Below are 22839 nucleotides of genomic sequence, written 5' to 3'. Positions count from 1 at the left end.
AAAGGATACATGGAGCCGCGTGTCCGAAGTTTCGTCCGGCGGAGTGAGATGATGCGATAACTCAGCTGCAGCGCGTACGTAAACTTTGCCTAAAGATGATTAGTCTTAAATTCATTTCGTTCGTGAATACACCAAACAAAGTAAAAATATCAAACTGAGGTAGATAAAAAAAGAATAAAACGAAATTAGAAAACAAACGAAGAATGAAGAAGGGGACCTCTCTCTGGCGTAGAACTGCACCCAACAAAGTGTGGCGCCGTGTTTTGAAGGAGCTGAAGCCCCGCCCTTCTCACGTGCCTGAACCAATCATTTGGGAGGACGTGTGGCGGTAAAACTTCTTTTGTTCGCGAAGTACATGCCCTCTGGGACGATGTGCAGAAGAGACAGAACTTGTTCCTAATACACTTATAAACTGGTATTAATGACAGAATGCATCATTTTGTACTTTGTGTTAAGGATTCAACACCGTCGGGTTCTCCTTATCAAACAATACCACGAACGGTAATTCTGTGAGCTAGTAACAAAAAGATACATGATTCTTCATGATTAAACGCATATCAAGTTTGATTATATACCATAAACTTATAGTTATAGCAATTTGTCGTATGGGGATCGTGAAAAACAACAAGAAATACATTTCATACATTCAAAAAGATAATTTGACCACGAGTGGTCATGGATGAGAGTGTCTCTCTCTTTGTGTGTGTGTGTGTGTGTGTGTGTGTTTGTGCGCGGAATCATTCAGAGTTCGAGCCGCGTTGTGAACTCTTGCTCTCCCCCCTCAGGGGAGTCAGTATGTGTGTGCGTGTCTCTTGAATTGATGAGATTAACATCAGGGTACATGGTCGAACATCTGGTTAAACAATGTTGGCTTGTTGTAAGGTGTCAGGCGCCATGGGGGACCCCAGGGAGACCCCAGCAGGATCTCAGCCAGAGCGGCGCCTTTGCTGGTCACATGTCTCAGCCGAGCAGTAAAACAGGATGCTTCTTTGTTTACTCAGGAAGAAAAGAGCTGTGTTTGCGAATCAGAATCCAATAATTTAATCAAGTGGCAGACACCATTTGCTTTGTGTCACAGTCCAAGAAGAACAGAGTTGTATTTCAATTTCAATTTCGGAGACGACCCTTCGGGCAGCCACGGCGGTGAAGACCCTTCGGTCGGCCATGGCGGTGAAGACCCTTCGGGCGGCCACGGCGGAGAAGACCCTTCGGGCGGCCGTGGGCCCTTGGGTGGCCACGGTGAGGACATATGGCCCCCCCCAAAAAAAAATTCTTGGGGAGAGTGACGGCGTCAAACCCAACCTTAGGGACAGGCTCTGGAACAGGCTCTGGCTGGGCAGACGGGACGAGCGGAGAGGGCTCTGTACTGGACGGGACCAGCGGTGAGGGCTCTGTGCTGGACGGGACCAGCGGTGAAGGCTCTGTGCTGGACGGGACCAGCGGTGAAGGCTCTGTGCTGGACGGGACCAGCGGTGAAGGCTCTGTGCTGGACGGGACCAGCGGTGAAGGCTCTGTGCTGGACGGGCCCAGCGGTGAAGGCTCTGTGCTGGACGGGACCAGCGGTGAAGGCTCTGTGCTGGACGGGACCAGCGGTGAAGAGGGCTCTGAGCTGGACAGGACCAGCGGTGAAGAGGGCTCTGAGCTGGACAGGACCAGCGGTGAAGAGGGCGTTGAGCTGGACAGGACCAGCGATAAAGGGGGCTTTGAGCTGGGCGGAACCAGTGGCGAAGAGGGCTCTGAGCTGGACGGGACCAGCGGCAAAGAGGGCTCTGAGCTGGGCGGAACCAGCGGCGACGAGGGCTCTGCGGGCATGACGCTGTCAGTCTCTAGCTTGGCGGGCATGACGCTGTCATTCTCTAGCTCGGCGGGCATGACACTCACTGTCACAGGCGCGGCGGGCATGACGTGGAGCTCAGGCTCGGCAGGGCTGATGTGGAGCTCAGGCTCGGCAGGGCTGACGTGGAGCTCAGGCAGGGCTGGTCTCGGCTGGACGAAACTCTGGAGGAGCTGCCATCTTGGCAGATCGCACTGACATCAGCGGAGGATCTGCCAGGCTCGATAGCAGTCTGTGATAGACCGATCTGGTGGCAGGCCTAATGTGAAGAGACCCAGACCTGGCAGGAATGATGTGAAGTGGTTCCTCATCCACAACACCCACCGTGAATGATGAACCACCTAACAACAAGGCATAGTCAAGGTATTGGGCCAGGGAACAGTGGACTTTTCCCCCAGGAAGCTTGGAACGAACGGGTTCATTTAGTCCCATTCGAAAAAAGTCCTTAAGGGCCATGTCATTAAAATCCACCAGGTGAGAGAGTTCACAAAAGTCCTGGACATAATCATCCAGGGGGCGATTCCCCTAGTGTAAACACAGGAGGGCCACTGCTGGATCCATGTTCGTCGGTTTTGGGTCCGGTATTCTGTTACAAGACAGAAGGGGCAGACACACGGATAAAGGTAATATGAGTTTATTTTGAACAACCAGATGAGTGATCGGCAGTGCAGATGAAGGTGAGTGGATGTGAAGATATCCAGATGATGTAGACTTGAATGACTCAGTTTGTTTTCTTGCAGATGGAGATCGGGAAGAGACGAACAGAACCGGAGAAGACTCTGAAGCACACACACTGGAGACGAGGAACAACGAGGAAGACTTGGAGAGGTGACAAAGGAACAGGTAAGTAGCATAGGAGTCCTGGAGGTAAGCACAGCGTTAGTGTCTTGATGCAAACGATACCGGACAATGACTGCGAGTGAGAGAGGTGCTTAAGTGCTGGAGGTAATTGCTGGACTGACGATGTGCAGGTGTGTGTGATCAGTACTCAGGGGAGAGTGAGTGCAGGTGCGCCAAAGAGGATCCTGGGGAATGTAGTGCAGAGAAGACAGACGAAGACAGACGGTGAATGTGACACCGGTGAAGCGGTCGATTCTGTTCCCCTCCGGAATTCCTGTTCCCCTTTACGCAATCATACTACAAGTCATGCGTAGTTGCCGAGTTACCATACGTACCATCAGAACTAAATACGAGCAAGAAGCACAACTGGATGTACGGAAAGCCAAAAGGTTAAAATATATTGTATTTTTCTCTGAAACGTGAAAGTTTTTTTTAATTATTTGAAGCGAGTTTTCCCCATCTGTCAATTCAATCCAGCCTATATCTTTTCAAATTTAAAACGTATTACCGATTTCAATGTAACGTTTATTAAGGCTTTGGTTAGTACAGATAAGCCTCTAGCGCAGGACTATTTGAACTATAATCACTTCACAGGTGCTTTTAATGTCACATTTTATAAAATAAATAATGCTTGTTTTGAAAGACTGAATTTCGAGTAGGCTTAACCAAAGTAAAAATGAAGGAAAAAATAAACAAACTCCAAAAACAATGGCTTAATAATTTAGTTATTTATTGCTAGAAGCACATTTATATTCATCCTCCATGGATGGATTGCCCACACACTTTACGTGCAACCATAGGCCACAGTAATCACAGGCAATCTATTGAAAAAAAAAAAAGAGTAACAATTAACCCATTTAAGCCCACCGGCAACTAACGCAGTGCATAGTTGTCATTTTCCTTTTGTAAATATTTTTCTAGATGTTGTCCATGTTTTATTTCTCAATGACATGCAAGCAAACAACCAAATAAAGGATTTCAAGAGAAAAAAAAAGGTATTCACTTCCTCCCTGTCACATGAGGCTCTCAACTTCCTACCCCTACTTCCAGGAAGCATGGCGAAGGCAAACCCTCCTAAAGAAAGGTCATTTTCATGTTACTAATAAGTATTTTTTGTTGACATATATATATCTACATAATCATGAAGGTCTCTAGAATCATCCAAACAAAACAAATCTTACAAGAGATCTATAGTTTTTGTATACTTAGTCAAAAGTCCAAGCGGCAACTATAGTTGCCAGTGGGCAAATGCCTTGTAAGTACATATATCATGGGAAAATGGGGTATACTGTGTTAATAGGTTAATAAATCAAGTTTATTGGTCTTGTTTAGTGCATAAACATAACCCTTTAAATGACATCTCTATATAGATATTTTTTTTTCTTCATTCTATTTATTTGTATTTATTTATTTTCATTTCACTTTTTGATACACAATGCCCTGTTATGGCTGCACTTTGTTCTGCACTATGTTCCACAACTTTAACCCTTGTGCGCTGTTCGTTTGCGGTTTACAGTCAGGCTGTTTGGGGTCTGAGAGACCCCAGGCAACAAAATGTAATTTTGTAACAATATATATATTTTAAACAAATGTAATTTTACTCAGTTTATTAATGTTTTTACTCTACATTTGGACATTTTTACTCCACAAAATTTACTCCACAAAAAAAAATACAGCTGTTATTTAAAAACAGAATAACTTATGCCACTCAAGAATAGTCTAAGATCATTTTTGTAACTAGTTTTATCAGTTTTTCCACAATGTACAATAATTATACATTTGTCAATGAGATAAATTGACTGCCCTAAGGACCAAATGGTGAACTGTACACCTGTCACACTCTGAAATTTAATATTGGTTTGGGCAAGAGCTTATTAGAAAATAAATAACTTGAATGTTTATATTAAGTAGAGCATGATCTTGTAAATTGTGGATGCATTTTTAATGTGTGATGAGAACTTTTTAAATGTTTTTAAAAAATGTGTGTGGTGATGGAAATGACGGTGGTGGTGGAAATGACAATGAATTAACGTGAATGTAGAGAAACAGTAATATTTAGAGAAATATTTATTTGAAAAACTCTTAAACTCATCACACTCAGTAAACTCAATTCACAAAGTCAGTCTACTCTTGCAATCCATATCAATTGTACTTTGTACTCATAAATGTCATTTCCACCACATGCTGTCATTTTCACCACAGAGGGCAGTGTGGTGGAAATGACATTTCTGTAGTTTTTTGTGAAAAAATGGAAGATAGCTTCACTGATCAGCTTTGAATTAATACTCAGCATTTCATGCATGCAAAATACTCTTATTTAACTTAAAATTTTTTACTTTTTAAAAACACCCTTGAAGGTACAGCATGTTTCCACCACATGCTGTCATTTCCACCACAGAGGGCAGTGTGGTGGAAATGACTGTGGTGGAAATGACATTTCTGTAGTTTTTTGTGAAAAAATGGAAGATAGCTTCACTGATTAGCTTTGAATTAATACTTAGCATTTCATGTATGTAAAATACTCTTATTTAACTTAAAATTTGTAACTTTTTAAAAACACCCTTGAAGGTACAGCATGTTTGGAAATGACGTAGAATAAATATATTAACTGATCAAGCAATATTTACCTTGATTTTTCTTATTTTGTTCTTGATGAAAATTTAAAATTGACTCCATGTCCAACATGTGCTCTGATGTCTCTGAACATTTCCATAGAAACCACCTAAACAATCTTTCACACAAACTTTTTAAAGGGACATTACAGTGTTGTGGTGGAAATGACACCAATACTGTGCAACAGTTATATTTTGTATAAAAAGTAATATTGATGGTGGTCTCACATTAAATACTATAATGTATTTTAATTATTTTACTAGTGCTTAATTTAGGTATATTAATAGTTACCAGATAAGTCATACTTTTAAACTGTATTTTCATTGTTGAAGTTAAAAAGTCTGGGTGTGCGACAAGGATAAAACAGTGATTTTGACACCTATAAGGAGGTTGAAAAGTATGAAAAAATCATAATAGAAAGGTAGTAAAAAGTTTAAGGAGGTTTTATTGTTAGTTTGAAAAAGAAAGAGGATTTTGTCCAAAATTGTATGTATTTTTAAAAATATGACCAAAGTACATAAAAGTGCCCATAGTCTAAGAATCACCCATTTACAATGAATGGGGACTTCAAATATGCAAAGGCATCATAACATTTTCAAAAGCGTAGGGCAGGTAAAGCGTGCAGGATAACTAGTATTCGCATGCAAGAAAACACTGAAGTGTTGTAGGAGGGGATGCCATCACTCCTTTTGTTATCTTGCCTGATTGTGTGTGATTATTCCATGTCATTTGCTGGCCATGTGCTGTTTTTTTGTGAGATTGTCCAGGCAACACAGGTATGTGCTTAGAGGATTTTGTGCCCACTCTGATTAACTCTCCTTCACTCATTCTAACTCTTATGTATCTTTCGATATTCATTAGTACTCCGAACAGCTGGAACCAGACTATATTGTTATGATTTGAAACTTTCTTTAAAACCTTTTCAAAGCTTTATAAAGTATCAAAATATGGAGACTGAATATTTTTATTTATTGTTTATTTTATAATTTCTGTTCATTAACAGACAAATGGCACATTGAAATGATCAAGACTTTGACTTCCTATATTTAAATAAAAATGCATGTGAAAACCATTCAGACACCTGTGCCTCCATGACACGGAAACTAGCAGAGCGTGGAGAGATTGGCCAGAGTGCACAAAGGAGCCATTGTTTGATCAAACAACCTCACCATCATAGAACACAGCAGCACACATCGTTACAGAGAGAGAGAGAGATGAGTAACACATGTAAGTTTACCTTTATTTCTTTATCGTTTTTGAGTCTTTAACTTGTTCAGTTGTTTGTTGTTCAGTTAATTTACTACTGAAATTTCAAAAATATTAAATGTTGTAAATGTCTGTTACTCACAAGATTTGCTTTAATTGGAGATATTAAAAAAAAAAAAAAAAAAGTTAACAACTTTAAATTGTATTATAGCAAAACTGTGAAATCTAACTACACCTTAAACAGATTTAACTGTATCTTAAAATGTATAAATAATAGTTGAATAATTTCATAAAATCTAAATTTAAACTAGATAATTTAAAATAAACTGGACAAGTAGATTTAAAAAAAAGAAAGAAAAAAAAGTGAGTAGTGCTTTCTATGCCAACACTTGGCACTGGAGAGTTGCTAGGGTGTTCTGAGTGGTTACAATGGTGACCCTGATTTCACCAAGTACATGTTCGTGCATCAACATCTTTGTTGACCCTGGAACAGCATTCCAATCAATTAATCAGATTTGAGGGGTCAAGTTTACAGTCAAGTTTAGGCTTACTGTTACGAAACGGCTCCGAGACTCGAAGGTGAAGATCCAAATGCAGTTTATTTACAGAGTAGTCGTACAGGCAGGGTCATCAACAGCAAACAGTACAAAGGAGGAAACACAGAGAATATCCAAATAACAGGCAGAGGTCAGGGCAGGCAGCAATAATCAGAGTCCAATAAACAATCCGAGTCAGGCCAGGCAGAGAAACGATCAGGAAACGGTGAAACAGTCCAAGGTCAGCAAAACAAGAATCACACACGGGTAAATAACGCTCAGAAATGTAGTAACAGTAAAACAAGACTTTGCTCTGAGTGAATGTGAAAACCAGGTATTTATGGTGTGAGTGAAACAAGATGATAAGACACAGGTGAATGAGATGATGAGTGCTGATGAGTCCGGGCAGTGAGTTATGGGAAATGTAGTTTATGAGGAAGTGATCCTAGTCTATTGTGGAGCGCCCTCTGGTGGCTCTCGAGGGCACTCCAGCTGGTTATCGTTACACTTACAACCATGGTTAGGTGCTTCAACATCAGTGTTATTCACCTATCATTTCCCTCTGATTTTAGGGAAGGGTTGGGTTAGGTTTAGGTTTATGGGTAGGTATAGGGTTAAAACTAAATCTTTGGACAAGAATTTTGTTCCAGGATCAACAAAATATGTTGCAGTGACCTGATTACAATAGAGCCAACTCCCTTGTCCAGTTCTGTTGCCAAGATGTGGCTTTTGCATGTTGCTAGGGTGTGGCTAGACAGTTGTCCAGGTGATACTTCCAGAGCGGTGGGCTGCCTGAATCAAATAAGCCAACCCCCATGTCTCTATGAACTTTGTACTCCCCATGGGTTATAAAAGCCATAGCACATCTCTCCTCTCTAAGCTGAAATATTTGACACCTCATTCATGGTTGTATGACAAACCTGTGGGAGAATTTATGAGCTGAAATTTTGTCTGAAAGAAGTATGCAGGACAATAGTAATATGCTTTGCATCATAAGCACCACTAACTGGAACAAAAATAATTACATATTTCACATAATTACATGTTTCATAAATGTTTAGAAATTCAGAATACATTTCTAACAAAATTGAAGAACTATTGATGCATATTTTATTTACACCATCTTTTTTTAGCGGCAGATATCCTGATCATCTATGAGGCGGAGGCAGAGCAGTGGGCATCGTACCTGCGCTTCCACCTGATAGGCCCCATTCCTGAGACTGGTATTTGTTGTTATGATATTGCTATGGTGACCAGTCGCCAGGATGACTTCCTGAGACTGGGAGAGTACAAATGTAAGCTGCTTATCCTGTCACGTGGCATGCTGGAGGGGCTATGCCAGCTCCGGCGGTTCTTTCTGGCTCGTGTATTGCGACCGGAGACCCGTGTGATAATTCTCCTGTGTGGGGTGGAGAGCCTGGATCCTCTGCTGGAGCTAGTTCCACTGAAGGGTGAGGAGTGCCTCCAGATCTCCAGCGAGCAGGACCCCCAGGACTATCGATTGGCTGTGGCAGAGATTGTACACAAAGGTGAGGAGGTGAAGGTTTGGTTTTTTTTTGGAAGTTGCTCGGTAGCCTAGATTGCTCCAAGGGGACTCTCCCTGTAGTAAAAAGTAGCATAAGTCACTCTGAATAATTAATAGTAAATGAATAAATGTTTCCCTCGAAGGACCTTAAACATCTCACAGGTAAATCTTAAAAGGTAATGCTCTGCCATTGAAACTCTCACCAGTAAATCTACTGTAACTTTGTGGCATTTTGTGGCATTCAGAATTCCTGATGTGTGACATAAGGAGGTCTGATTTAGTAAGAGTGGGAATTAGACTATAGACTACACATTGAATTGCTGGTCTACCCAGCTGAAAGTATTAAACCCCATGAAGAAGTTGCATTGTGACAAATAGCTTGTTGTTGCAGGTTAAGCAGCACCTATGGGGGGAGTTTAATCAGGTTTACATTTTGCTGCTATAATTGGTGGTCTTGGAGACTGTAATTATGGAATTGTGTGAGGAGAGGGCCAGAGACAGAGCTGTTCTTGGCACATGTGAGGCTTCATTATCCCTCCTATCCCTCCTTGATTATCCCTCCTCTGAAAGGGAATTGCTATCATCCCTTAACTACATCACAATCTGCAGTTCTTTTGAGAATAATGTAGTTGACACACTTACGAACTGGGCATATATACAGTACAGACAGACCATTGTTGTTTAATATACATATTTACTTCTGTCTAGCTCAGACAATTTGGATGTTAGGGTATGAAATTTCAGACACTGAGATTGGATTTAAACTATCTTCATGACTATGAATTACAGGGCGTATTACACACAGTTCCTTACTTTGACAGTACTACCCAATAGTGGAACACATCTCTCAGGAGGTTACTATTCATAAACCTGAACTGGTTTTGTTATTAATGCTTCTGAAATCCCTTCTGCAGCAGTGAAACGTTTGCCACATGTTGATATGAGAACACTGTGTGCTGTATTATCCACTGAGTGAGAAGCGGTGAGTGCAATTATAGTGTATTTGCTACATCAGTTTTGAGACTTAGACCCTTTTTTAAACCAGTGTTTCATATGTAATGGAGACAAGAGTTTCACCACATTTAATGCCTGTACAGCTTCTTGAAGCTCCATCTTAAAAAAACAGTTACGCAAATGAACAGCTATCTAATAAAGAACAAAGTGGTTAGTTTCAACTGTAGCTTTGCGTACCATATTACTCATAAAATACTGTATAGCCTTAAACATCATTCAGATTATAATGACAGAAATACAGCGATGTGCCTGTACACTGTTCTTTTACAGTTTGATGCGGTAAGAAGTGCTGCTTTTTGCTGATGGATGCTTCAGCACAGGACAAACAATATGCAAATGTGTGCACTTCCTCATGCGTCAAACTCAGTACTTATCACTGAATATGTAAATCTTGATCACCTCCTCTGGGAGTAATTTACCTTGCTGTGGGTCACTTTGCAATGAGGTAAACATTCTCTTTAGCAGTTCTTATTATTAGATCCATTTAAAAGTGAGAGTAACAGTAACAACAAATCCTTTTGAAAAATTATGTAAATATGTACATTTTAAAATAATTCCTCTGATAACAGGGGTGGTAAAGAAATTTAACAATGTACTTGAAAGTACCTGGAAGTTTTCAGTGGTTAGTAAGAAAAAAAATATATATTTAAAGATGGGTAACACTTTATAATAAGTATAATAAAGTACTAAAAGTACTCAGTAATAAAGTACTCATAAATGAATAATTTGTAAACTATTAGTTTATAATTAATTCATAGTTTATATTTTGTAGACTCTAAATTGTTAATATAAGCATATAATTAGCCTATATACAAATTGTCACATTTGGTTTTTGATTTTGTTTCATATCCATGTTTTCATGTGAAACTTGCCTCCAGTGGAATCCTTATACAAATGGCCAGGTGGTTAGTGTTGTTGCCTCACAGCAAGAAGCTCCGCCAGGGGTTCTTTCTGTGGAGTTTGCATGTTCTCCCTGTGTCATTGTGGGTTACCCCATAGTCTAAAGACATGTAGGTTAGGTGAATTGGAGAGTCAAAATTGCCTGTGTGAGAGCCCTGTGATGGACTGGCCATTTGTTTAGGGTGCTTTCCCCTGCCTCTGGCCTAGAGAAACTGGGATAAGCTCCAGCCCTATGACCCCTAGATATTCCTATAAGGGATAGATAGATGTGTAAAGAGTTAAATAGTTTTTTGTAATGCTTTGTCAAGTCAAGTCATCTTCATTTATATAGCGCTTTTAACAATGTAGATTGTCTCAAAGCAGCTTTACAGAGATAAATGTATAATTTAACGTAAGATTGTTTTGGCTTTATAGCGGTTCTTTAATAAAGTTATTTTCCAGCTAAAGTTGGTTTTGATTGATTCGCTTCCGTCGCAACGATCATTTGTTATTAAATTAGGGCCGCCAAGACGACACCATTCTCTCTACACAGACTTTAAACGCGATCCTGTGAGAAACGCTGATGGCGTTCACATGCGCATTAAGAACGGGTTCAATAGTTATGTGCGTTTGAATATATGTGTGCAGGTTTGGAATTCCCTACAAACCAAGCCTAAACAAATTACTGGTGTTTCCTTATAGTTTTGATTCAGAATTTTATTTTATTTTATCAATTCGGGGTAGATACGCAAATTGAGTTTTCCCGACGACGCTTTATCTGTAGAGTGGGAAAGGGATCCTCCATAGGGAGAGACTAGTTGGCACTTCAGCACTGCGTTGACATCGGGTCCAGGCGAAGGTCCTTCGTCAGATCTGGAAACGGCCTGGATCCGGCAGGCTGCGGGAAAACCTTGGGATAAACAAAGACACTAAAATTAGCGTAGATGCCATTCTTCTCATGATGTAACAAGTACATCAGGATTTATGGGAAGTGTTCCCGGTTCCAGCTGACCTAATCTATGCAGCCTAATATTGAATTATAGAAGTCTATAATGTATTATGTGAATGCTATGTCAAAGAGATGTGTCTTTAATCTAGATTTGAACTGACAGAGTGTGTCTGCTTTCCGGACAATGTTAGGAAGACTGTTCCAAAGTTTTGGTGCTAAATAGGAAAAGGATCTACCACCAGCAGTCGATTTTGATATTCTAGGTATTATCAACTGGCCGGAATTTTGAGATCGCAATAGACGTGAAGGAGTATAATGCGTTAAGAGCTCGCTCAAGTACTGCGGAGCTAAACCATTTAGTGCTTTGTAAGTAATCAGCAATATTTTAAAATTGATGCGATGTTTAATAGGGAGCCAGTGCAGTTTTGACAGAACCGGGCTAATATGGTCATACTTCCTGGTTCTGGTAAGAACTCGAGCTGCTGCGTTTTGAACTAGCTGTAGTTTGTTTATTAAGCGTGCAGGGCAACCACCCAGTAGAGCATTACAATAATCTAGCCTTGATGTCATGAAAGCATGAACTAATTGTTCCGCATTTGTCAATGAGAGCATATGACGTAATTTAGATATATTTTTAAGATGGAAAAATGCGGTTTTACAGATACTAGACACGTGACTTTCAAATGAAAGATTGGTATCAAAGAGCACACCCAGGTTCCTAACCGACGACGAAGACTTAACAGAGCAGCCATCAAGTGTTAGACAGTATTCTAGGTTATTACGTGAGGACGTTTTTTGTCCAATAATTAGAATCTCTGTTTTTTCAGAATTTAGAAGTAGGAAATTACGAGTCATCCAATTTTTTATATCAGCTATGCATTCTGTTAATTTAGTGAATTGGTAAGTTTCGTTAGGTTTTGAAGAAATATAGAGCTGAGTATCGTTGGCATAACAGTGGAAGCTAATTCCATGTTTCCTAATGATATCTCCTAATGGTAGCATGTACAGAGTGAACAGCAGCGGTCCTAGTACTGAGCCTTGTGGTACACCATACTGAACTTGTGATCGATAAGACATCTCTTCATTTACTGCTACAAACTGATAACGGTCAGATAAGTATGACTTAAACCATGCTAGTGCAATTCCACTAATGCCAACATAGTTTTCTAGTCTATTTAAAAGAATGTTGTGGTCAATGGTGTCAAACGCAGCACTAAGATCGAGTAACACTAATAGAGAGATACAACCATGATCGGATGATAAGAGCAAATCATTTGTGACTCTAACGAGAGCAGTCTCAGTACTATGGTATGGTCTAAATCCGGACTGAAAATCCTCGCAGATATCATTTCTTTCTAGAAAGGAACACAGTTGTGAAGATACTGCCTTTTCTAGTATCTTTGACAGAAAAGGTAGATTCGAGATCGGCCTGTAATTGACTAATTCTGAAGGATCAAGTTGCATTTTTTTAACAAGCGGTTTAATCATAGCCAGCTTAAAGTTTTTTGGTACGTATCCTAGAGACAAAGACGAATTAATGATATTAAGAAGAGGATCTATGACCTCTGGAAGCATCTCTTTCAGTAGCTTAGTCGGTATAGGGTCTAACATACATGTTGTCGATTTAGATGATTTAACGAGTTTAGTAAATTCTTCCTCTCCTATAGCAACGAATGAATCAAATTTTTCCTCAGGGAGACTACAATGCACTGCCTGATGCGATACTGTAGTAGACGGTTGCATAGTTATAATTTTATCCCTGATATTATCAATCTTATAAGTGAAGAAGTTCATAAAGTCATTACTGCTGTGCTGCTTGGAAACTTCTGTGTTTGAAGCTTTCTTTTTCGTTAGTTTAGCCACTGTTTCAAATAAATACCTAGGATTATGTTTATTTTCTTCTAATAGGGTTGAAAAATAAGCAGATCTAGCAGCTTTTAAAGCCTCTCTGTATGCAATCGAGCTCTCTTTCCATGAAATGCGAAATACCTCTAGTTTTGTTTTCTTCCAGTTTCGTTCCATTTTTCTGGCTGCTCTCTTAAGGGCCTGAGTGTGCTCGTTGTACCACGGCATTGGATTATTTTCTTTAATCTTCTTTAAGCGCAAAGGAGCAACTGTGTCTAAAGTGCTGGAAAAGAGAGAGTTAAAAGTTTCTGTTGCAATATCAAGTTTTGCTAAGCTATCCGGGATGCTAAAATGATGAAACTGATCAGGAAGATTATTAATAAAGCAATCTTTAGTGGCAGAAGTGATAGGTCTAACATATTTGTAACACGGAGTCGGCTTTGCAGCCTTGGCTAAATGTAATTTACACGAGACTAGATAATGATCTGAGATGTCATCGCTCTGCTGCAGAATTTTAACGGCATCAACATCTATTCCATGTGATAATATTAGATCTAGAGTATGATTCCGACGATGAGTAGGTCCTGACACGTGTTGTCTAACTCCAATTGAGTTTACAATGTCTTTAAATGCCAAACCCAATGCATCTTTTTCATTATCGATGTGTACCGTATTTTCCGGACTATAAGTCGCACTTTTTTTCATAGTTTGGCTGGTCCTGCGACTTATATTCAGGTGCGACTTATATATCAAAATTAATTCAGACTGAGATGAACCAAGAGAAAACATTACCGTCTACAGCCGTGAGAGGGCGCTCTAGTTGGCGAAGTTGTTCAAAAGCGACACCAAGGATGAAGAAAATGATGTGGAATGAGATCGCGGGAGCTTGGTGAACTTGTTTATTGGTAACTTGCTTGTTGGGCTCGCTGGCTTATGTTAATTTAGCCTATTCAGCCTCCCAGGTATATGTTCTTAATGTTATCGTGTAGCTGAATAACTGTTAATGTGTTGCGTTAACATACCGGACACCTAACGTTATTCAGCCTGTTGTTCTGTGTAGTTGAATAACTTGCCTTTCCAGATTAAATGTCTGTTCTTGGTCTTGGATTTTGTGAAATAAATTTCTAAATAAATGCGACTTATAGTCCAGTGCGACTTATATATGTTTTTTTCCTCTTCATGACGCATTTTTTGACTGATGCGACTTATACTCCGGAGCGACTTATAGTCCGGAAAATACGGTATATTAAAATCACCAACAATTAGTACTTTATCTGCAGCCAATACTAACTCTGATAGAAAGTCCGCAAATTCTTTGATAAAGTCTGTATGGTGTGTATGGCTTTGTGTCCTAACACTAACCCTAACTGATGCAGCCAAATTATAACAATGTGATCTCACATTTTTGTATGTATTTTTTTCTGCCACACGTACATTTACTTACATTTGCATAGTCACAAAATTGACAGCATTATTAGGGCTGTCAAGCGATAAACATTCTTCAAAATAAATGTAGATAAACAGAATTTACAATTTTGGACAAACTATGGCCAATATATGAAATTATTATTTTTGTTTTTAATGAAATGATACTCTAAATAAGAAATTAAAACTGCCAGTAGGTGGCATACAATGTGTAAATGAGGAAGTTATTGAGTTATTCACAGTGGCAGATTAAGAGTCTTTGGTCTTTGACACCAAACTCAGGACATGCGTTAACAAGAACTGACAAAGGAGCACTGAAACAAGGGAACTTATATACACTGACAAACAATGATAACTAATTAGACCACAGCTGCACTATATTAATAATCAAATGACTAACTATGGTGACAAATTAATGAAGTAAGTTAGGTGGGGAGGCTGTGAAAACGGAAAGCAAAAGGTGTGCTTGACATCGACTGTGGCTGGATGTAACCGATCGGCGAGAGTTGCTGTGTGCAGGTGGGGAGGAGCTGAAAACGGAGACATACATGCATACTTTACCACAGCTGAAGTGAAACTAGATGTACCGCATGGCGGTACAAAATATGACCGCCGCTCAGGCCTGCACTGGCTTTCCACAAAAAATATACTTATACATACTAAGTATGAAAAATCTGTGATTTTTTTTTCAAAGGATCCTCCCATTCAATTTCTACAAACCTCTACCAAACGGTTGAGGTACCTGTTGATGGTAAAAGTCAGTTATCTGACTTTGGCATGGGTTTGTTGTGTTTTACTGAAATAAAAAACATTTTTTCCCCAAAAAAGTGGTTTTATCTTGTAGCCCTGGTCCCAGAGTTTAAAAAAAACAATGTTAACAAAATGAAACTCATTCCCACTGTACCTAGTAGAACACTTAAGTAAATGTCCCATTGAAATTAATGGGATTTTATGGATTTAGGTGAAGAAAGTGTACACATAATACATTTTGGTCTGTACCATGAAGAGAAAACTGATTCAACTATATATAAACTATATATTTTCTGAAAGCGTAGACTCTCAGGATGTGATCTAACATGGCATGAAACATGTCCCACCCACCTCATTAGTATACTGCCCAAGCATAACACATTGGGTATTGGTAAATCGGGTATATGGCTGATACCTAAAAAAAGTAGTAGTATGTGCATGTCTGTCTGTGTGTGTATGTGTGTGTGTTTGTGTATATGTGTGTCTGTGTGTGTGTGTGTGTGTCTGTGCGTGTATGTGTGCGTGCGTACATGTGTGTGCGCGTGTGTGTTTGTGTGTGTGTGTCTGTGCGTGTGGATGTCAGTGTGTGTGCATGCTTGCGTTTGTTTGTATTCCTGCATGTGTGTGTGTGACAGTATCATCCTAAACCAGCAACCCTTCGCTCAACAGCACCATCTACAGGCCGATGAGTGTACAGTCACTAAATGTGCACATAAATGAATTTATTTTATACCCCCCCATGGATGAAATTCTACGAAACTTAGCATACCCCCAGAGGATGTCAAGTTAATCATACACATGAAATATGGTGCAGTTCTGAACATCTCAACTGAAGATAGGGGCGATTAAAGCAGAATAATATTGCATTTTCATTTTTTATGGGAGGGGCCCAAATCACAAATGAGTGATTATGGGCTAGGTTGATGTGGGCCCTTAAGAGCAACATACCATAAAAATTTCTTCATCCTCGGTGCCACGGTTCAGGTAGTTATTTAGGAAAAACTGCATTTTTTGGGTTTGGGGGGGCCCAGTGCGGGGGGGGGGGGGGGGGGAGTGGCCCCCGGGGACCAAACGAAATTTTTCCGTATAGGTCTAGTGGGGCTACATGCCTACCAAATTTCATGTTCCCCGGTGTTTCGGTGTCCCTGGTATCGTTGACGAAAAAATTCAGTAGATGACGAAAAAAAAAAAAAAAAACTTTGACAATCGATTATGGGCTAGGTTGATGTGGGCCCTTAAGACCAACATACCATAAAAATTTCTTCATCCTCGGTGCCACGGTTCAGGTAGTTATTTAGGAAAAACTGCATTTTTTGGGTTTGGGGGGGCCCAGCACGGGGGGGGAGTGGCCCCCGGGGACCAAACGAAATTTTTCCGTAAAAGTCTAGTGGGGCTACATGCCCACCAAATTTCATGTTCCCCGGTGTTTCGGTGTCCCTGGTATCGTTGACGAAAAATTCAGTAGATGACGGGAAAAAAAAAACAAAAAAACTTTGACTATCCCTATATGACCGCTTTCGCTAGCGTAGCTTTAGGATTATGTTTATTTTCCTAAATAACTACCTGAACCGTGGCACCGAGGATGAAGAAATTTTTATGGTATGTTGCTCTTAAGGGCCCACATCAACCTAGCCCATAATCACTCATTTGTGATTTGCGCCCCTCCCATAAAAAATGAAAATGCAATATTATTCTGCTTTAATCGCCCTATGTTCAGTTGAGATGTTCAGAACTGCACCATATTTCATGTGTATGATTAACTTGACATCCTCTGGGGGTATGCTAAGTTTCGTAGAATTTCATCCATGGGGGGGTATAAAATAAATTCATTTATGTGCACATTTAGTGACTGTACACTCATCGGCCTGTAGATGGTGCTGTTGAGCGAAGGGTTGCTGGTTTAGGATGATACTGTCACACACACACATGCAGGAATACAAACAAACGCAAGCATGCACACACACTGACATCCACACGCACAGACACACACACACAAACACACACGCGCACACACATGTACGCACGCACACATACACGCACAGACACACACACACACACAGACACACATATACACAAACACACACACATACACACACACACACAGACAGACATGCACATACTACTACTTTTTTTAGGTATCAGCCATATACCCGATTTACCAATACCCAATGTGTTATGCTTGGGCAGTATACTAATGAGGTGGGTGGGACATGTTTCATGCCATGTTAGATCACATCCTGAGAGTCTACGCTTTCAGAAAATATATAGTTTATATATAGTTGAATCAGTTTTCTCTTCATGGTACAGACCAAAATGTATTATGTGTACACTTTCTTCACCTAAATCCATAAAATCCCATTAATTTCAATGGGACATTTACTTAAGTGTTCTACTAGGTACAGTGGGAATGAGTTTAATTTTGTTAACATTGTTTTTTTAAAACTCTGGGACCAGGGCTACAAGATAAAACCACTTTTTTGGGGAAAAAATGTTTTTTATTTCAGTAAAACACAACAAACCCATGCCAAAGTCAGATAACTGACTTTTACCATCAACAGGTACCTCAACCGTTTGGTAGAGGTTTGTAGAAATTGAATGGGAGGGTACTTTGAAAAATAAATCACAGATTTTTCATACTTAGTATGTATAAGTATATTTTTTGTGGAAAGCCAGTGCAGGCCTGAGCGGCGGTCATATTTTGTACCGCCATGCGGTACATCTAGTTTCACTTCAGCTGTGGTAAAGTATGCATGTATGTCTCCGTTTTCAGCTCCTCCCCACCTGCACACAGCAACTCTCGCCGATCGGTTACATCCAGCCACAGTCGATGTCAAGCACACCTTTTGCTTTTGCTTTCTGTTTTCACAGCCTCCCCACCTAACTTACTTCATTAATTTGTCACCATAGTTAGTCATTTGATTATTAATATAGTGCAGCTGTGGTCTAATTAGTTATCATTGTTTGTCAGTGTATATAAGTTCCCTTGTTTCAGTGCTCCTTTGTCAGTTCTTGTTAACGCATGTCCTGAGTTCGGTGTCAAAGACCAAAGACTCTTAATCTGCCACTGTGAATAACTCAATAACTTCCTCATTTACACATTGTATGCCACCTACTGGCAGTTTTAATTTCTTATTTAGAGTATCATTTCATTAAAAACAAAAATAATAATTTCATATATTGGCCATAGTTTGTCCAAAATTGTAAATTCTGTTTATCTACATTTATTTTGAAGAATGTTTATCGCTTGACAGCCCTAATAATGCTGTCAATTTTGTGACTATGCAAATGTAAGTAAATGTACGTGTGGCAGAAAAAAATACATACAAAAATGTGAGATCACATTGTTATAATTTGGCTGCATCAGTTAGGGTTAGTGTTAGGACACAAAGCCATACACACCATACAGACTTTATCAAAGAATTTGCGGACTTTCTATCAGAGTTAGTATTGGCTGCAGATAAAGTACTAATTGTTGATGATTTTAATATACACATCGATAATGAAAAAGATGCATTGGGTTTGGCATTTAAAGACATTGTAAACTCAATTGGAGTTAGACAACACGTGTCAGGACCTACTCATCGTCGTAATCATACTCTAGATCTAATATCGTCATAATAAATGCAATATTTGTCAAATACACATACTTTTCAGAGACATTTTCATTCAATACTTAATGTACTGCTTAATACAGCGTCTGTTTGTACAAGAATAAAGATCAACATAATCCTATACTGTCAATGAAGTGAGGTCTATGTTTTTTTAATCAGTTTTACTTTGATAAACACGAAATAATATAACATCACGACTACATGAAAAGAGATTTTACTGTTATAAAAATGCCTGTAACCTCGGTTCCCTGAAAACGACTGTAACCTCGGTTCCCTGAAGAGGGAATGAGATGCTGTGTCGATTGACGTTAAGGAAACGCTTCGCGTGATGACGTATTGAAGCACATGTAAAATCAGTCCAATGGTGTGATGGAACGTCAGAGGCGGGTGACGTCATGAACCAGGAAACTATAAAGCCTGCCCAAAACAGAGCCGCGCTAGCTTCGTAAAATTGTGAAGTAGTCGCTGACAGGCACGTAGGAGATATGGCTAGGTGACACAGCGTCTCGTTGCCTCTTCAGGGAACTGAGGTTACAGTCATAACCGAGGCGTTCCCTTTCAAGGGAACTCGCGCTGCATCGATTGACGCTAAGGGAACATCTATGCCAATGCCACCATAGTGACAAGTGTCTGTCCAGTGTGAAATCGCGAGAAGCAGCACTAGGACGAGAGCACCTGGAACCCTGGTGTAGAGTCCAAGTTCAAAGAGTAGAACCTTACAAATGTGTGCGGTGAGGGCCAACCTGCCGCATCACAAACATCTTGGAAAGCAACTCCTGTTATAAGGGCCTTGAAGGCCGCCATACTCCTAGTAGAATGGGAACGGACAGCCATAGGTGAAGGCTGTCCGACTGATTCATAAGCAAGTGAGAGAGCCTCAACCACCCACTTGCTCATTCTCTGCTTAGATGCAGGGGACCCTTTGTTAGGGGGCCCAAAATAAACGAACAACTGTTCAGATTTAGGCCACAGTGCAGCTCTGTGGACATAGGCATCTAGCGCCCTGACTGGGCATAGCAGATTATTATTTTCCTGGTCCGAGTTCTGGAAGGGAGGAGGACCAAAGGCCTTGCAGCATGATAGATCTGGCCACATTAGTGGCCACAAAAACCCTTTGGTCCTGAGCTACCACTGCAGGGGTCTCATGTATAAAAGTCCAAAAGGTATCACATTAGACGCTGCTGCCATCAGACTCAACAGCCTCTGAAACTATTTGACAGTGAGTGACTGGCCTAGCTTTATTCTTTTCACAGCTGAAAGGATAGACTAGGGCTGTGCCGGTAAACTTGACAACTGCACCACCGCGGTTATAAAGCGCCACCGCAGTGGCTGATGTAAACTCCACCCACTGGCCCACAGACTGGCCCACAGACGGTTTCAGGTGTCGTGGTCGAAGGGAATTCATGTCTTGTATGTCTTTTCGGGCGCTTCTGGAAAAATCACTTTAATTTATTAAACAGTTGATTTCCAATTTTAATTCTGACTCCATGAATAATTTAATCTGACTCCAAATTTAAGTGACTCTTTGTTTTTTTCAAATTTTCTACCTTAACAACTGATCCTCGTATTAGTTGTGATTTAATTTAGACCAAGGATTATTCTGGGCATCTCATAATTTCAAATATTCGTTCATTACGGACCTAGTGTCACTTTGAAACGTCACGTCGCGAATGTGCGCTCACGCTCACAAACTAGCCAGTCCTAAAATAGCCAGAGGATGCAGTGCAATTATTTTACCCTATGCAGCCGTTCACTGCAGACCCGTAGGTGTAATTTTTTGTAACAGTTGCAGTGACAACATGCTAAGTCAGGGAATAGTCAGAAATCGGAAGGTCTTCCTAAGATGTGCCCCATGGTCCATTCAAAGTGCCTTCAGTTTGATCTATCCTGGACAAAGATTTGCGGAAACACCAGACTACACTTTTAATCTACTGGAAATAATGATTTCAGAAGAATGCAGAATAAATCAAGGTTAACATTTATTTTTGCCAGGCAGGATTAAGCATCAAATAAAAATAATTAAAAAGAATACATAATACACAACTGATCAGCATATAATAGAGACATCATTCAAAATGCAATATCAAAAATAGTTTCAAAGAGTCGGCATACCTGGCAATAGAGACACACAGCAACAGTGTGGGAAGTTCTGTTTACAGATGCTTCCTTGAGTGGTTTGCCAATTCCCTTTAAATACCCAAGTGGAACAAAAGAACAATAAACATCTAGCACCCAAATATTTATCCAGCTTTCGTTGGACCCTTTCTCGTGCCCCAAGTGGTCACGACTCACGCCTGAGTTTGGGGGATAAAGACAAATGTTATCAACAATCTTTATTGGGGCATCTCCCACATCAGAAGAACAGGCATTGTTTTCTTTTTTCTGACTGTTCTGCTGCTGCGGGAATGAAACTTCTTTACCATTCGCACCAGAAGTATTTATTTTGACCTCTCATAAACAGCTGGAGACAGTAGGTTTGTGTGTTTTGCATGACTGAATGAGACCTGGAGGGGAGAAGATAGTGTGAGGGGTCAGGAACTCAGCATGGGGGGAAGAGATGAGATAGGGGCAGTTGTGTTGTGCTCTCTGTCCCATAGATCTCTTCTTCAGATTAGTGAGTTTAATTGTTTTATTGCAGGTTCAAATTCTTGAATTCAGTCTTAGTAGAAGTCCATCCTTTCACTGAGTAGCACCGACGGTGGTCCGCCAAGTCAAGTCAAGTCAAGTCAAGTTTATTTATATAGCGCTTTTCACAACATAGGTTGTATCAAAGCAGCTTCACAGTATTAAATTAAAACAATACATCAATGTTTGTTTCTAGTGGAACGTCCACGTTTGGTAATGCTGATCAATAGTATCGTGGATTGATTAATTAAATTAAATATCCCCAAATATCCCCAACTGAGCAAGCCAAATGCAACAGTGGCAAGGAACCGAAAAACTCCATCAGGTGACCTAATGGAGAAAAAAAAAAGTCAGGGGCCAGTTCTCCTCTGGCGTTTATGAACTAGAGGTCGGATTTAACTGTAAGATTAAAAGTATTATATGAATGCCTGGCTGAAGAGATGCGTCTTTAATCTAGTTTTAAACTGGGAGAGCGAGTCTGAGCAACGAACAGTATCAGGAAGTCTATTCCAGAGTTTTGGAGCTAAATGTGAAAATGCTCTCCCTCCTTTGGTGGATCTGGATATCCTAGGTATGACCAAAAGCCTCGAATTTAGTGACCTTAAAGAGCGTGATGGATTATAGGGCGATAGAAGATCGGTTAAATAGACTGGAGCTAAGCCGTTTAGGGCTTTATAAGTCAGTAGCAATACTTTGTAATTAATATGGAACTTTATAGGTAACCAATGTAGTGATGATAAAATTGGTGTTATATGATCATATTTTCTTGATCTAGTTAGAACTCTAGCGGCGGCATTTTGGACTAACTGTATCTTGTTTATTGAGGTTGCAGGACAACCAGCTAATAAAGCATTACAGTAATCTAGTCTCGAGGTCATGAATGCATGAACTAACTTTTCTGCGTCAGAAACTGATAGCATATTACGTAGCTTAGCAGTGTTTCTAAGGTGGAAAAAGGCTGTTCTTGTAACATATGAAATATGATTTTCAAAAGACAGGTTGCAGTCTAATATAACACCCAGGTCTTTTACTGTAGAGGATAAAGTAACAGGACATCCTACTATGTTAAAGTTGTATTGTGAGAGGTTTTGTGGGTGGTTTTTTGAACCGATGATTAGTACCTCTGTCTTGTCTGGATTTAATAAAAGAAAATTGCGCGTCATCCAGTCTTTTATATCTTTAACATA

At 40.1% G+C, this 22839-nt stretch overlaps 1 protein-coding gene across 1 annotated transcript in view; it reads left to right on the top strand.

Annotated features, from left to right (window-relative positions):
* Positions 1 to 6463: 6463 nt before the first annotated feature.
* The window catches only part of LOC307155819 (B-cell scaffold protein with ankyrin repeats-like), a 241732-nt gene continuing 225356 nt past the window's right edge, over positions 6464 to 22839 (top strand). Inside the window, exons 1-2 of the mRNA XM_079866781.1 lie at positions 6464 to 6514; positions 8163 to 8558. Of these exons, the coding sequence (XP_079722907.1) occupies positions 6502 to 6514; positions 8163 to 8558 (409 nt within the window). The 5' untranslated portion in view covers positions 6464 to 6501. The remainder of the gene's footprint in view (positions 6515 to 8162; positions 8559 to 22839) is intronic.

This window comes from Squalius cephalus (assembly GCF_949319135.1).
Source record: "Squalius cephalus genome assembly, chromosome: 3".
Lineage (NCBI taxonomy): Eukaryota > Metazoa > Chordata > Actinopteri > Cypriniformes > Leuciscidae > Squalius > Squalius cephalus.
The sequence above is the reverse complement of the archived record's forward strand: the minus strand, read 5'-3'. Positions and strand labels throughout refer to the sequence as shown.